This window comes from Salvelinus alpinus, chromosome 3 (genome assembly GCF_045679555.1).
Source record: "Salvelinus alpinus chromosome 3, SLU_Salpinus.1, whole genome shotgun sequence".
In the NCBI taxonomy this organism is placed as follows: domain Eukaryota; kingdom Metazoa; phylum Chordata; class Actinopteri; order Salmoniformes; family Salmonidae; genus Salvelinus; species Salvelinus alpinus.
In genome coordinates this window covers 19,168,512-19,186,003 of record NC_092088.1, presented here as the reverse complement: position 1 = coordinate 19,186,003, position 17,492 = coordinate 19,168,512, and the positions used below count along the sequence as shown (strand labels likewise).

At 45.8% G+C, this 17,492-nt stretch overlaps 1 protein-coding gene across 4 annotated transcripts in view; it reads left to right on the top strand.

Moving 5' to 3' along the window:
* usp22 (ubiquitin specific peptidase 22) overlaps nucleotides 1–17,492 on the top strand; it is a 41,239-nt gene that overhangs the window by 13,690 nt on the left and 10,057 nt on the right. For 3 of the 4 annotated variants that reach the window (XM_071391805.1, XM_071391806.1, XM_071391807.1), the window contains exons 2-4: nucleotides 9,974–10,106; nucleotides 13,141–13,254; nucleotides 13,553–13,654. In XM_071391805.1, coding sequence (XP_071247906.1) covers nucleotides 9,974–10,106; nucleotides 13,141–13,254; nucleotides 13,553–13,654 — 349 coding nt within the window. The remainder of the gene's footprint in view (nucleotides 1–9,973; nucleotides 10,107–13,140; nucleotides 13,255–13,552; nucleotides 13,655–17,492) is intronic. The other variant, XM_071391808.1, reaches the window with a different exon arrangement.

Here is a 17,492-nt window from a genome sequence, read left to right as displayed (position 1 = left end):
TAGAATAAACAACGATAAAGCCTTGCATTCCTACTCTTTTCTGTCTACTGCTTTTGGCAATAGGTGCACTTATTTCAGCTGCCCTGCGCCTGGTAGGCAAAGTGTATCCATTTCGAGCCGATTCATGCGTAAACTCTTTCATGCGTAAACTCTGCATAGTCATCGTGCCCAGAGTAAATCAAGTCCACCTATAGGCTTACCGTGAGTCAGTTGGATTGCTCAGTTCAGCGTGTCTGCAGCTTCCGCGTTGATACCTAATTAAAATACTTTGATTGTTTCCAAACTTTGCGTTGTCTTCAGTCCAGCCCGAGTCCATCAAAGAACAGGAAGTGGCCAAACCACAGAAGAAGATGACTGTAGTTTTCGGTGATGGCTTTATATGGGATAGCTAGCAACTTGTAAACAATTACCCATTCCTGTAAGTGAGTGCTATTTTAATGGTAATGTTAAATAATAGGCTACACATTGGCTGTAAAGCAAATTGACTGTCTCCCATCTAAGTTTATTGGGATGGTAATGACGTTTGTTATTGATAATTATTACTTGGAGGTCGCTAGCTACAGCGGTATCTTCTTTTTATTTTATTTTTTTATTTTTTATTTTTATCCCATTTTCTCCCCAATTTTCGTGGTATCCAATCGCTAGTAATTACTATCTTTTTTTTTTTTGAATATTTTATTTTTGCATTTTCCAATTAACAACATTCAAGACAAACGTGAAAAGATATTAGACAACAATAGGACAAAGTGACAGTAACAGATGAGCGTAACAAAGAAAGTAAAAATCAAACAAATTATAATTATATATACAAACAAACATACAATAAAAAAAGGATTATAATGAGACCTTGGATCATATGGTCACCTGCCGCAGGCTACATATTATACATTACGTGTGAAACATTATATAAGGATAATATAGAGATTCATTCAATGTGATGTGGGGGGAGATTCTCCATATAGTCAATAAAAGGTTGCCAAATTCTGTAGAATGTGTTTAACTTATTCCTCAAGCGGTAAGTGATTTTCTCCAGTGGGATACAACTATTAACTTCTGATAGCCACATTGCAACTGGCAGGGGGGAATCCAATTTCCATTTCAAGGCAATACATTTCTTGGCAATCGCTAGCAATATTTCTGTTAGCTTTATAGTATGGCTTTGCCTAAGATTGGTGTTAGTAAAGTTGCCCAGTAGACAGACCTCCGGGTCTAAAGGGAATGCAACCCCATGAATTGAGGATATGGTGTCGCATACCCCCTGCCAGAAACCGTGTAGTTTTGAACACTGCCAAGTGGAATGGAGGAATGTTCCTTCATCTGAGCCACATCTAAAACATAGGGAGGAGATATCAGGGTTGAACTTGTGCAGTCTAGATGGCGTGATATAGAGCTGATGGAGGAAATTAAACTGGATCAGTCTGTATCTGGAGTTCAGTGTGGATGTAACACCATTCCTGCATAGGTCACTCCATAGACCCTCCTCAAGATCAATACCCAGATCTTTTTCCCATCTAAGTCGGGGTTTATCTAGCCCAGGCAGTGTTAGTCCTGACATAAGAGCATCGTAAACACGGGAAATGGTCTTGAACAGTGGTTGGTCTGCGTGGCAGAGTTGTTCAATAGGTGACATCTTAGGTAGGTTCCATTGTCCCTTGAGAGACACCCTAATAAAGTTTCGTAGTTGTAGGTAGCTAAAGAAGTCCCTGTTAGGCAAGTGGTATTTCTGTTTCAGCTGATCAAAAGACATAAGAACTCCCTCCTCGTAACAATGTTCCAGAAGAGTGATCCCCTTATCGGACCATGGTCTAAAGTTACTATTCTGGAAAAACATAGGAATCAATCTATTGTTCCATAAAGGGGTTTTAGGGGAAAGGAATCCCCCTCGTCCGAACAGCTCTTGCAGTTTGCACCATGTCAGGACTGAATGTATGATTAAGGGGTTGTCTGTGATGGTTTTTATAGATTTTCTGTCCCATTTGTAAAACAATTCTGCCCCAGTGTCATCGTTTACCTCAAGCTTTTCAATGTTCAACCATGAGGGAGAGGGAGCCTTATCAAACCTCTGAGCCAGAAACCTAGACTGTGCTGCCCAGTAGTACATTCTAAAATTGGGGAGGTTTAAGCCTCCTTGACTGTAATCCAGGGTCAGTTTATCCAGGCCAACCCTAGGGGTTTTGCCGTGCCAGATAAACCGTCTGGTCATCTTGTCGAGAGAGGAAAAGAATGCTGCGGGGACAGGGATAGGGAGAGATTGAAACAGATATAGACATCTGGGCAGGACATTCATTTTAATTACATTGACTCTACCCAGTAGAGTGAGAGGTAAGTCCATCCATTTACAAAGGTCACCCTCCACCTTTTGTAACAAACTGGCCAGATTGAGTTTATAGAGGTTGTTCAGGTTACCATCCACCATTATGCCCAAATATGTGAAGCCCATAGGCGACCATCTAAAAGGAAACTTGTGCTTGATGGTATGATGGTCAAAGACAGACAACGGTAAGATTTCGCTTTTATCTAAATTGACCTTATATCCAGAGAAAGAACTATAACACTGTAGTAGGATCTGCAAGTGAGAGAGGGAGTGTTCTGGGTTTGTTAGAAATAAGATAAGGTCGTCCGCAAAGAGTGATAATTTATGGGTATGGGGGCCCACCTCAAAGCCATGTATGTCAGGGCACGTTCTAATAGCCTCAGCCAACGGTTCGATGGCGAGGGCAAAGAGGTGGGGGCTAATTGGGCAACCTTGTCTGTTCCCCCTATAGAGAGGGAAAGAGGAGGAAGTAATCCCGTTGGTAGCAATCCTAGCTTTAGGAGATTTGTAGAGTGATTTTATCAAATTTACAAACACGGTGCCTAAACCAAACTTTTCCAAGACGCGGAAGATGTATGGCCATTCAACCCTATCAAAGGCCTTTTCAGCATCGAGGGAGACTGCGACACTAGGTATTTTGTTTTTGTTAGCAAGGTGAATTATATCAAAGAACCTTCTGAGATTATTGGAGGACAATCTATTAATTATGAAGCCAGTCTGATCTGGGTTGACCAACAGGGGAAGACATGACTCCAGTCTCTTAGATAGCATCTTGGTGACCAGTTTACAATCTGTGTTAAGGAGAGAGATTGGTCTATATGAGGCACACTTTAGTGGATTTTTCCCTTTCTTGTGGATTACAGTAATTACTGCTTGAGAGAAAGACTCTGGAAAGTAGTTGTCTTCCCTGGCTTTTTTAAGTACCTCCATAAGGTAGGGGACCAACAGCTCCCTAAATTCTTTATAGAACTCTGGAGGGAAGCCATCCTCCCCAGGAGATTTATTAGAAGGTAAGGATTTAATGGCCTCCAACAATTCAGGAACTGAGAAGTGTTCACTCAGGCGCTCGCTGTCTTCCCCTGACAGGCATGGGAGGTTGAGAGAGGCGAGAAAGGAGTCGATCTCTGATAGATCATCGCTTGATTGGGAAGTGTAGAGGTCTTCATAGTATTTCTTAAAAGTATTATTAATTTCAGTAGGGTCGAAAGATATCTCATTAGTAAGAGTTTCTATAGCATTAATTGTCCTCTTACTTTCCTCTGCTTTCAGTTGCCATGCCAATACTTTGTGAGCTTTCTCTCCAAGCTCGTAATAACGCTGTTTTGATTTAGTGATGGCCCTCTCAGCTTGATATGTGTTCAGAATATTATATTTCAGTTTTTTATTTACCAAAAGCCTGTATAGATCTTTAGTCGGGCCTCTTTGGTAGGTTTTCTCTAGCTCTGAGATTTCAGATTCAAGGGCACTCAGTTCCGCACCGTGTTTTCTCTTCAGCCCTTTAGTATAGGAAATGATCTGTCCCCTCAGATAGGCCTTCAATGTGTCCCAAAGAATGAAACTGTCAGGAGCGGAGGGTTTGTTTGTCAAAGTGAAAATATTGATCTGCTCTTTGATGAATGCACAAAATTCAGGTTGCTTTAGGAGTGTAGAATTTAGTCTCCATCTATACGCTCCATTTACCTTGGTAGGAATGGAGATTGATAATACCAGGGGAGAATGGTCACTAAGCAATCTGGGGAGATAATCGACATCTAACACTCTATGAAACAGTTGTGTCGATATTAAAAAGTTATCTATGCGTGTGTGTGTCTTGTGTGGGTGTGAATAAAAAGAGTAGTCCCTATCCTGTGGGTGCAACTGTCTCCAGATGTCTAGTAAATTGAGATCTTTCATGAATGACATGGTGAGCTTGCTGGCTTTGGTAAGAAGTGAGGGTTTATCAGAGGACCTATCAAGAACTGTATCTAAACAAAAATTAAAATCTCCTCCAACCAGTAACCATCCTGGTGGTGCTTGAGCAACCTGAAGGAAGACATTCTGAATAAACATATGGTCATCGAAGTTAGGAGCATAGATATTCAATAGGGTCCAAGACTCTGAAAACATATGCCCCTGCACCAAAACAAACCTGCCAGAGGGATCAGAGATGGTGTTGTTGACGCAGAAGGGGATGTGTCTACTTATCAAAATTGCAGTTCCTCTTGCTTTGGAGTTAAAAGAGGACGCAACAACTTGTCCTACCCATTCCCTCTTCAATTTCTTGTGTTCACTGGCTGTGAGTTGTGTTTCTTGTAAAAACACAATGTCAGCCTTTAATTTCTTAAGGTATGTATAGACTCTCTTCCTTTTAATCGGGCTGTTAAGACCTTTTACGTTGAATGTGACATATTTTAGTGGATTAAGCATAGTTGGGTTTCAAGTATGTAACTGAATGGAAATCTATCATATGTAGATAGTTAGGAAATGTTTCAACTTTGGTTTTAACACAGAAGTGACCTATGTGTCTCTTTAGGGAGGAAACAATAAACATAGAAAAAAGGGGAAAAAAATAAAGAAACCCACCCACCCCGATTGTTAGACTAAAACCACAATCCCAACAATCAAACATGAATACACTTGTAGAGATACGTTGCTGCTCGCTTTCCATCTTGCTCTTACTAGCTAAACCTTGGCGTAAACTAAAACCTGCAAGCTCTCTAAATTGAAAACAAACGTTGTGAATAGACATTTATGGCTGAAAATTTACTGCCCACGGTAAGGGCTGCTTGAGTCTCTTTTCGAAAGATTAACATAAATGAGGGGGAAAGCAGTGGGCCTAAACCCACTTATTGCTTCGCCCAGCGATATGGACTAAACCAAAATATACTCTCCTGTAAATGTAATAGAACTCACCCCGGAAAGGTACGGTTAGTTGAAAATGTACAAATCAATTATAGCGACCGGAGGATATCAGCGGTTCAGTCCGGATAAGAGAAAACAAACAAACTGCATCTTATCCCCCAAAGAGACCGTCCTGGCTCAGACGTTGCTCAGTTCTTTGAGAAAAGTGTACACTTCTCCCGGTGTGTTGAAGAGATGGCTTCGGCCTTTGTACTGAACTTTCATCCGCGCAGGGTGGATGAGGTAGCCGATGATGTTCTTCTCCTTCAGTGCTTTGGCGGCAGGTCTGAACTGCTTGCGACGTCTTGCGAGATCCGCGCTCATATCCGGGAAAAGGCTGACCCTCTTGCCATCAATGGTTATGTCCCCTTTGGCTCTTGCGAGTTGCAGTACCTTCTCTCTGTCTTGGAAACGGAGGAACCTGATCAGGACGGCCCGTGGGGGCTCATCTGGCCGGGGTTTCGGCGCTGATGTTCTGTGGGCGCGTTCGATTTCCAGTGGCTTGGTGAAGTTGATTGTGCCTAGGACATCCGGGATCCATTGAGTGAAGAAACGGACCGGGTCACGGCCCTCGCTGTCCTCTTTCAATCCCACCACACGGATATTACTACGTCTGCTCTGGTTCTCCATCTGATCTACCTTGTTTTTTAGGTAGGCATTGTCCTTTTGCAGTTGTATCAAGACCTGGTCATGTCGAGCGATGGTGTCTTCAACTGTGCTAATGCGCAACTCTGCCTCAGTCGTTCTCAAAAGGAGATCATTCATGGAGGATTTCAGGTCGTCAATGGAAGAATGGAGTTCAGCCGTTTTCTTATCGATTTTCATAGAAAGGCCTTTGTTACCATCCTGAATTTCCCGGAGGAGAGTAGCCAGCATGTCGGCAGGCTCGCAAGAGGCCGAGAGCAACAGTCTGGAACTGTCGTTTGAGTTATGAGGGCTAATGCTAATCTTGCTAGCTGTAGCGTTATCGTTATCTTGGGAATCAACCACGTTTTGGTCGTCCTTCTTGCCTCTCGGTCGGAGGTCCATGGCTCTTTGGGAAGGTAAGTACTTGAAAATTTATCAGCCGATGTTAGAATATTGTTTCAACGTTGTTATTTAGGTAATAATAGAATAACTTTGAAGAGCTCGGTTTGTCAACGTCTGCTCAGCTCCGCGGCATCACGTGCTCCCCCAGTAATTACTATCTTGTCTCATCGCTACAACTCCCGTACGGGCTCGGGAGAGACGAAGGTCGAAAGCCATGCGTCCTCCGAAGCACAACCCAACCAAGCAGCACTGCTTCTTAACACAGCGCGCCAACAACCCGGAAGCCAGCCGCACCAATGTGTCGGAGGAAACACCGTGTACCTGGCCCCCTTGGTTAGCGCGCACTGCGCCCGGCCCGCCGCTGGAGCGCGATGAGACAAGGATATCCCTACCGGCCAGACCCTCCCAAACCCGGACGACGCTATGCCAATTGTGCGTCGCCCCACGGACCTCCCGGTCGCGGCCGGCTGCGACAGAGCCTGGGCGCGAACCCAGAGACTCTGGTGGCGCTACAGCGGTATCTTCAACCTAGCCTAGCTTTTAGCTAGCTAGCTGCTCTGCAAGCTAGCTTGACTCCTTATAAAGTTAGAGAAACAAGTTGAGGAAAAAGTAATAAAATAAGCATGTTTTATAACTTGAAACAATATATTTCTGTCATGAATGAAAAGGAATGTTTTGCAATCTACTAAAATAAATGCGATCTCTGACAAAAGACAGGCTCTCCTCCATCTTGCGTTACAAACACTGACGTGTCTGGGGGAAAACCAGACACATCATATGGGCTATCGAGCTGAAGCATCTGTTTTTAGAAAATTCTCACCCCCAAATATGGTAGTGGGAGGAAGTCCGGTAGTGGGAGAAGATGGAACTTCTGCTCATTTTGTCATCGATGAAACATCTGATCTCAATATATTTTCCTGTTCCCAAAACGATACTGAAATAAATTTTAATAAATGCAACGTAGTGTTGGTCTCATTTTTCATGAGCTAAAATAAAAGACCCCAGAAATGTTCAATATGCGCAAAAAGCTTCTCAAATTTTGTGCCAAATTTGTTTACATCCCTGTTAGTGAGCATTTCTCCTTTGCCAAGAAAATCCACCCACCTAACAGGTGTGGCATATCAAGAAGCTGATTAAACAGAATGATCATTAGACAGGTGCATCTTGTGCTGGGGACAATAAAAGGTCACTTTAAAATGTGCAGTTTTGTCACACAACACAATGCCACAGATGTCTCAAGTTGAGGGAGCGTGCAATTGACATGCTGACTGCAGGAATGTCCACCAGAGCTGTTACCAGAGAATTGAATGTTAATTTCTATACCATAAGCTGCCTCCAACATTGATTTTATAGAATTTTGGCAGTACATCCAACCAACCTCACAACCGTGAACAACGTGTAGCCACCCGGACAACTGATGAAGCTGTTTGCCAAACAGAAGAATTTCTGCACAAACTGTCACAACCCGCCTCTAGGAAGCTCATCTCCGTGTTTGTTGTCCTCACCAGGGTCTTGACCTGACTGCAGTTTGGCGTCGTAACCGACTTCAGTGGGCAAATTATCACCTTCAATGGCCACTGGCATATTGGAGAAGGGTACTCTTCACGAATGAATCCCAGTTTCAACTGTACCGGGCAGATGGTTGACAGCATTGTGTGGGTGAGCGGTTTGTTGATGTTTATGTTGTGAACAGAGTGCCCCATGGTAGCGATGGGGTTGTTATGGGAAGGCATAAGCTACGGACAGCGAACACAATTGCATTTTATCGATGGCGCAGAGATACCGTGACGAGATCCTGATGCCCATTGTTGTGCCATTCATCTGCCACCATCACCTCGTTTCAGAATGATAATGCACTGCCCAATGTTGCAAGCATTTGTAAACAATTCCTGGAAGCTGACAATGTCCCAGTTCTTCCATGGCCTGCATACTCACCAGACATGTCACACATTGAGCATGTTTGGGATGCTCTGGATCAACATGTACGACAGCGTGTTCCAGTTCCCGCCAATATCCAGCAACTTCGCACAACCGTTGATGAGGAGTGGAACAACATTCCACAGGCCACAATCAATAACCTGATCAACTCTATGCGAAGGAGATGTGTCGCGCTTTTTGAGGCAAGTAGTGGTCACCAGATACTGACTGGTTTTCTGATCCACACTACTTTCCTAGCTTTATTTTTTTTATTTTTTTTTTATCTGTGACCAACAGACACACATCTGTATTCTCAGTCGTGAAATCCATAGATTAGGGCCTAATTTATTTATTTCAATTTACTGATTTCCTTCTATGAACTGTAACTCAGTAAAGTCTTTGAAATTGTATGTTGTGTTTTTTATTTTTGTTCAGTGTAGAATTTGTTTACGAGTGCACTAAATTTGATAGATTTGACACTTTGCCAAAGTTTTTTTTTTTATTACGTTGTTTAGTACTGCAAGGTTGAATTGAGTATGTGCACTTCACAGAGAAAATATGCAAATACTTGCTAAAACACGCCAATAGGATCTCGCTAGCTTGTGCTTGGCTTTGTCCACCGCCTTGCTTGTTCTGCCCGCTATGGTTAATTTGCTCCTACTGTAAACGACACAGATGCACTATCTTGGTTTAGTGAATATAAATATCTTTGCTACATTTATCCATTCAGTAGCGGGGAAAGCCTCCGTGAAGATGGTGTACGGCGTAATGAAATATGTCACAATGTGTACGGGGCATTAGCAGAGGGGGAGAGCTGAAGTGCGGTCTGACTTTGAGAGGTGGACCCCCTGATGCTCTCCTTCCGCTGAGACTGACCGTCAGATGCAGACACCATCAGTCCAGTAAAATAAAGAAAACAAATGATTTCAATTTATGCTCATTTGAGCTGGGCCTCACAAGTAATACCACAAATGATCTATTACCAGTCTGATTATATACCTAAAGTTTTTAAAAATAGAATTTCAAAATGGTTTGAGAAGAACAACATTGGCAGGGCAATTCAAGCATAGCCAACCGACAGTGATAATGTATTGGGCATATAGCCTACTGCACAAACCTCATTGCTCCAGAACAGCTTTTAAATAGGTTGTTGCATAGGCTTACTTTTTTAAAGTCCATGTTTACTTTTTTTATTTTATTTTTAATACAAAAATATGAGCGGTAGATCTAGGCCTGCATTTTGACTCCAAGTGATCTCGGCTCAGAAAAGTTTGGTGACCTCTGATTCTAGGTCTATTTCAAGAGCAGGCTCTAGACAATGACGTGTATAAACCCTGGCTGACTGACAGGGGGCACTTGTATTGAAGCCACCACGCATATGGGTACTCCTCTAGTGGACTCGTGATCTCCAGACTGACGATGCCATTGGTATGGGAAAAGACAGGCAGGTGTGGGCAACCCTGTTGTCAATCTTCTCCACCCTGCCAAAGGTGCAGAGATTAGGCAAGGACTGTGAAACTAAACATGTCAGCTGAAAATGGCACGCTGGCTTTCTCTCTCTATGAAAAAGGGATATGTTGTTTCATCATTAGCCCTCCATCCCTTTGCGTCTCAGAGATGCCAGGTGTGCAACCTAGCCTGTTTGTTCTTTACGATCTTTTCACCAATGTCAATTTTCTCCGCATTTTGTTGATGGCTGCCCATAGTCACTATAAACTGTCTGAATCCAGTCTAATTGACTTACCAGCTTCTTCCTGAGTTTAGGATGATAACGATGCTTTTGGTTTCTCTGTTAGTGATCCTCAACCTGTGGCCCTCTCTCGCCCCCTGCAGGCCAAGTCGTGTATCTGTCACATGTGCGGCGCCCACCTGAACCGGCTCCACTCCTGCCTCTCCTGCGTCTTCTTCGGCTGCTTCACCAAGAAACACATTCACGAGCACGCCAAAAACAAACGACACAATCTAGGTAAGATGATCACAAGCACGACAACTGACACAACCCTGCTTATGAGAACGTCACAGGAAAGAGCTGTGTGGCTGTAGTGTAGCTCCTCCCTTATGGACCACGGCCCGAGTCCCATCATCTCGGCCCTGCCCTCCGAGAGGAGAGGCCATAGAACATCTGCTCAGCTCCACTGCCTCAGTCTCCTAACGCGTTCATATTCAACACATCAGACCTGATCAGCATCATCAGCACCACCACAACACTCCGCCCACTGCCTCAGTCTCCTAACGCGTTCATATTCAACACATCAGACCTGATCAGCATCATCAGCACCACCACAACACTCCGCCCACTGCCTCAGTCTCCTAACACATTCATATTCAACACATCAGACCTGATCAGCATCATCGGCACCACCACAACACTCCGCCCACTGCCAGGTCTCCCCCCGAAACATCAAAGACCTCTAATTACCCCCTCCGCTTAACGAGGTAGGTCTTGGCCGCCCCTCCGCCGCCTCTATTCACATAAGTAGCTAATTCTACTGTTGTGGAGGAGGGTAATGAAGCACCCAGCCTGCTTCATAAAGCAGAGAGACTGTAATTAATCACAACACAATGCAACACCCCAGGACTATTCCCCAGGAGCTATTGAATGTCACCTGTGTATTTGGTCCCACCTAGACTCTCGGCACCAATGAGTTAGTTGCTGCAGCTAGGTCAGTGCATTGCAGACCAGGGTCTAATTGGCCTTGTCCTCTTCCTTTTTTCAATACTGTGCGACTGCACTGCAACGCAAAGTAATGGGCCTCCGGCTCGAAGCTAGGATAGGATATACACTCACCGGACAGTTTATTAGGTACACTAATCTAGTGCCAGCTCGGATCCCCCCCCTTGCCTCCAGAACAGCCTGAATTCTCTGGTGCATTCTCCGGTGCTGACGTGATGACATCATGCAGTTTCTGCAGATTGGACGGCGGTACACCACCACCACCACCAGTCTGTATTGTTGACACCAGTCAAGATGGGTCCATGGACTCGTGCTGCTTACGCCAAATCCTGACTCGGCCATCAGCAAGACGCAACAGGAACCGGGATTTGTCGGACCAGGCAATGTTTTTCCACTCCTCAATTGTCCGGTGTTGATGACTGCGTGCACATCGCTTCTTGTTTGTAGCTGCTAGGAGTGGGACCCAGTGTGGTAGTCTGCTGCAATAGCCCATCCGCGACAAGGATCGACAAGTTGTGCGTTCCGAGATGCTGTACTGTTGTCCTGCGCCTGTTGGCTTGCACGATTCTTGCCGTTCTCCTTCGACCCCTGTTTTCGCCCACAGGACTGCCACTGACTGGATGTGTTTTGTTTGTCGCACCATTCTCGGTAAACGCTAAAAACTGTCGTGCGTGAAAAGCCCAGGCGGCCGGCCGTTTCTGAGATACTGAATCTGGCGTGGCTGGCACCGATGATTATACCACGCTCGGTCACTTAGGTCTCTTGTTTTGCCCATTCTAACGGTCAATGGGACTGTAACTGAATGCCTCGATGCCTGTCTGCCTGCTTTATATAGCAAGCCACGGCCACGTGACTGTCTGTAGGAGAGATCCCTTTTTGTGAACGGGGTGGTGTACCTAATAAACTGTCCACTGAGTGTGTGTGTATAGCAATTGCTTTTGTCTTCCCAATATTGGGGATAATAGACAAAAGTTATTGTGCCATGTTTAGATGTACTAATGCTTGTTAGGGGGATGATATAGGCTGGTGTTAGTGTTGTGGCAGGCAGGCTTCCTATGTGCTTGGCAACACAGACCGTTCAGTGTTATCTCCTTGCCCAGGCCCGTGCGCGCCCTCCCTCCCAGCCACTCTGGAGATTAATTGGTGTGTTAATTAGGTTAGCTACTGAATAAAAATGTGCCAGCGTGCAGATAGATTTACGCTACAGCAGCAGAAGAAAAGGACAGATCTCACCAGACTAGCGTGCAGGGTAATTAACACGTCTTCGTAAACACTACAGAATTAAATTAAAACGATTCCTTCTCTTCTTGATCCTTTCACGCCATTTTCCTTAAATGTTCTTCCTTTCAGATATTTGATCTGTTCTTCTATTTACCTCATGTTATGTTTGTGTTCTCTCTTTCTCCCCCTCCCTTTTCTGCGTTCCCATGGTTACCTGAAGGTCCATTGGTTTATTTTTGTTTTGGTCTTCTCTCCAGCAATAAGCCTGGTCTCACCTTGTTACGCAACTCTGTTTCGTTCTCTCTCCTGTTCTTGTCGTGCCGTTGACAGCGTGGCTGTCATACAATCTGAGGCCTAAGGCTAGTGTTTCACTCTCTCTGTTGTGCTCGATTAGGGAGTTGCCTCCGTCGTTGATGTGACAATCTGCAGGGAAGTTCTCTTTTCACGGCAATATCAGCATTATAGGCTTAGGTGCAATATCCACGGCATGTTGCATCTGTAGAACAAAGTTTTTATTTGTTTTGGTGTGAATTGAATCTACAGGCAGACTTGATGTTCTTGTATTTGCTATCAGCATCAGCTTGGTACTAATTCACCTATACCTGCAGGGCCCAGCCTGACATTTTCAATACATTCAGTCACACCAGTCAACACCATATCTAATCCACATTAATACTGTAATTAATCATGCGGCCGACCATTTACACACACACACACACACACACACACACACACACACGCGATGTACACCTGCCTCAAGCAGACAATTGAAAGAGGCAGGTTGTCATGGGAACTGCAAACAGGTATTGACGCTGCGGTTGCTTAAAAGGTGAGGAGGATATGATAGGTAACGGGATAGAGAGGTAGCTTTCACCAGTTTTTTTTTTTGTCTGTGTCTCTCTCCCGCTGGCTGTGTCTCAGTAAAGATGTCAGCACATAAGCTGGCCTTGCAGAGGTATAGAATGTGTTCAAGAGTGGTGTAGCACCTTTCTCAACAGCTAACCCGGGGGCTACAAATTAGCCAACATAGCCTTGAGCTTATTCGTTCCTTCCTCCTCCTCCCATCTAATTTCTTCCTCTCTCGGTCTCTCTTTTTATCTTCCAGCTATAGATCTATTGTACGGCGGGATATACTGCTTTGTGTGCCAAGACTACATATACGACAAAGACATGGAACAGATTGCCAAAGAGGAACAAAGGAAAGCGTGGAAGTTGCAAGGTAGGTTCTTTCCCCTATTTAATCCCTCAGTAGTGCCCTCTGGCTTGCAACATAGCACACTGACACCTCAGCTGTAGGTACATCTTTAGGGATCCACAGTGTAGTACATTGATGCACCTCTTGTTGTACATGCACTATGTAAAACACCTGTATTCACTAATAGAGATTCCACTGCCTTGGGCCATGTATGTTTCCATATTTCTTATTCACTTCCTCTCAGGCTTATGGTTAAGCTACCTGGCTTGTTAAATTTTAAGTTTATTTATTTTTGTTTTCTTTCCTGTCGTTTGAATGTCAGGTGTAGGGGAGAAGTATTCGACGTGGGAGCCCACCAAGCGAGAGCTGGAACTGCTGCGGCACAATCCAAAGCGCCGGAAAATAACAACAAACTGCACCATTGGTGAGGGCACCTCCAGCGCTGCAGAGGCTGGCTATAGCAAGAGTTGTCTTGCGCCTGGTCCCTTTATCCTAGGTCCTTACCCTGGTCCCTTTATCCTAGCTCCTTACCCTGGTCCCTTTATCCTAGGTCCTTACCCTGGTCCCTTTATCCTAGCTCCTTACCCTGGTCCCTTTATCCTAGCTCCTTACCCTGGTCCCTTTATCCTAGCTCCTTACCCTGGTCCCTTTATCCTAGATCCTTACCCTGGTCCCTTTCATCCTAGCTCCTTACCCTGGTCCCTTTATCCTAGCTCCTTACCCTGGTCCCTTTATCCTAGATCCTTACCCTAGTCCCTTTATCCTAGATCCTTACCCTGGTCCCTTTCATCCTAGCTCCTTACCCTGGTCCTTTTCATCCTAGCTCCTTACCCTGGTCCCTTTATCCTAGGTCCTTACCCTGGTCCCTTTCATCCTAGCTCCTTACCCTGGTCCTTTTCATCCTAGCTCCTTACCCTGGTCCCTTTCATCCTAGCTCCTTACCCTGGTCCTTTTCATCCTAGCTCCTTACCCTGGTCCCTTTATCCTAGGTCCTTACCCTGGTCCCTTTCATCCTAGCTCCTTACCCTGGTCCTTTTCATCCTAGCTCCTTACCCTGGTCCCTTTCATCCTAGCTCCTTACCCTGGTCCCTTTCATCCTAGCTCCTTACCCTGGTCCCTTTCATCCTAGCTCCTTACCCTGGTCCCTTTTCATCCTAGCTCCTTACCCTGGTCCCTTTTCATCCTAGCTCCTTACCCTGGTCCCTTTTCATCCTAGCTCCTTACCCTGGTCCCTTTTCATCCTAGCTCCTTACCCTGGTCCCTTTTCATCCTAGCTCCTTACCCTGGTCCCTTTTCATCCTAGCTCCTTACCCTGGTCCCTTTTCATCCTAGCTCCTTACCCTGGTCCCTTTTCATCCTAGCTCCTTACCCTGGTCCCTTTTCATCCTAGCTCCTTACCCTGGTCCCTTTCATCCTAGCTCCTTACCCTGGTCCTTTTCATCCTAGCTCCTTACCCTGGTCCCTTTCATCCTAGCTCCTTACCCTGGTCCCTTTCATCCTAGCTCCTTACCCTGGTCCCTTTTCATCCTAGCTCCTTACCCTGGTCCCTTTTCATCCTAGCTCCTTACCCTGGTCCCTTTTCATCCTAGCTCCTTACCCTGGTCCCTTTATCCTAGCTCCTTACCCTGGTCCCTTTCATCCTCGCTCCTTACCCTGGTCCCTTTTATCCTAGCTCCTTACCCTGGTCCCTTTCATCCTAGCTCCTTACCCTGGTCCCTTTCATCCTAGCTCCTTACCCTGGTCCCTTTCATCCTAGCTCCTTACCCTGGTCCCTTTATCCTAGCTCCTTACCCTGGTCCCTTTCATCCTCGCTCCTTACCCTGGTCCCTTTCATCCTAGCTCCTTACCCTGGTCCCATTATCCTAGCTCCTTACCCTGGTCCCTTTATCCTAGGTCCTTACCCTGGTCCCTTTCATCCTAGGTCCTTACCCTGGTCCTTTTCATCCTAGCTCCTTACCCTGGTCCCTTTCATCCTAGCTCCTTACCCTGGTCCCTTTATCCTAGGTCCTTACCCTGGTCCCTTTCATCCTAGCTCCTTACCCTGGTCCCTTTCATCCTAGCTCCTTACCCTGGTCCCTTTCATCCTAGCTCCTTACCCTGGTCCCTTTCATCCTAGCTCCTTACCCTGGTCCCTTTCATCCTAGCTCCTTACCCTGGTCCCTTTTATCCTAGCTCCTTACCCTGGTCCCTTTTCATCCTAGCTCCTTACCCTGGTCCCTTTTCATCCTAGCTCCTTACCCTGGTCCCTTTTCATCCTAGCTCCTTACCCTGGTCCCTTTTCATCCTAGCTCCTTACCCTGGTCCCTTTTCATCCTAGCTCCTTACCCTGGTCCCTTTTCATCCTAGCTCCTTACCCTGGTCCCTTTTCATCCTAGCTCCTTACCCTGGTCCCTTTTCATCCTAGCTCCTTACCCTGGTCCCTTTATCCTAGCTCCTTACCCTGGGCTTTCCCCTTTCTGTGTTTCCAAATATGAAGAAACACAATGACGGGATAAGCGATATGGCAGAAGGAAGTTCCAAGGCTTGGTGGTGTCATTGCCATATTGAACACACCAGACCTGCAAACACAGAAGGGTTAGAAGAAGGAGGCCGGGACTAACACAAGCCTGGTCTGCATCTCTCTTTCTGGGTGTAGTTCATTCCCTATGAGGTTCACTGTGATGACAGCAGCTGCAGTGCAGACTGTGGGTGTCTGGAGCACATGGGTGGATAGAACTCCCAGTCTCTCCTGAATCTCATTGCAGGGACTCCAGTTGGGTGTGTCTGAAAATGTGTGCGCAAGAGAGAAATATACACAGTAGTGTTAGGTACTAAATACACCAGACAACAAGGAAAAGCTCAAACCAAGTTTATTCACCCAATGGGTCAGACAGCTGAACAGACAGGCATGTTCCCACCTGTGTGTGTGTGTGTGTGTGTGTGTGTGTGTGTGTGTGTGTGTGTGTGTGTGTGTGTGTGTGTGTGTGTGTGTGTGTGTGTGTGTGTGTGTGTGTGTGTGTGTGTGTGTACCCCACTTTCAGAAAAGGAGGAGACTTCACCTAAAGTTAAGTGATACGGGTAATAAACTGTTCCTTCTCCCTTAATGTGACCTGACATGACCTCTGCCCCCATTCCTCACTAATCCACAGCTCCCCACCCTTATCAATGACCACAACCATGCGACTGCCTTTCCCCTTACTCAGTAACATTCCAAGCCCCTATCCATATCCAACCTTCATTGACCCCACCATATACATTCCTCCTACAGATAACCATTCACTTCTGGTGTAGCAAGTAGTTCAAATTACAACCCAACAACTGAAGCCAGACTGTGGCCCTTCTCCTTTCCACAGGATAACTGATGTCTAACAATAACGGGAACGTTCCGTATTCTCCTCTGTCCCTCAAGTACCATGAACAAGGAGATTTCATATTTCAAGTTCAGAAGTCAGAACCCATCAGTAGTATGTTATCGATCTGGGTTTTCTGTAGTGCTGTCCATTGGGGAAATAAAACCTTCCTCTCCTCCCTTTCTCACCCCTCATCCACACAGCGAGGGAGCAGCTCTGCTCACACTGAGATGGAGAATCAATGGTGTTAAACAGCGTCGCTGCAGGCTACTGCTAGCCGCTCGCTGTCCCTCTCCTCTCGCTCTATGCTAAACGTAATGAGGTTGGATGAGATGAAAAAAGACCAAGTCTAAATGTGTTTTTGTCAAGCTGCCTGTGTGTGTGTGTGTGTGTGGCTGAGTCCAAGTACATTGAACCTGAATGAAGCCTAGGTGACACACAGAGAATGGTGCATGATGGGGAATGTGTTCATGTCCAGAAGGCAGAAGCCTCCTCGCTCTCTTGACAGGTGCTCGCAACTGGATCTGCTTGTCTTCTCCTCAATCCCTCTCTCGTTCCGTTCCTCGTCCCTGTTTTCTCTCTTAACTAAACTCCCAGGGTTGTAACGTGAGCAGGTGGTCAGGAACAAGGCCTTGGAGCAGGTCCAGGCTTCAGAGCATGGCATTTAGCCTCCGTCTGTGTGTGTCTGTGCAAGAGGGAGACAAATATTCAGTAGTATGTTATTATCGATCAGGGGTTTATGAAGTGCGGTACAGTGGGGGGAAATGACCTTCGTTTCGCATCCCTCTCTTTCTCACCCCTCCTCCACACAGCGAGGGAGCAGCTCAGAGATGGAGAATGAATGGTGTTAAACGGCATCGCTGCAGGCTTCTGCTAGCCGCTAACCACTCGTGTTCCCTCTGTGCTCTCGCTCTCTCTGTCTCTCTCTTTCTC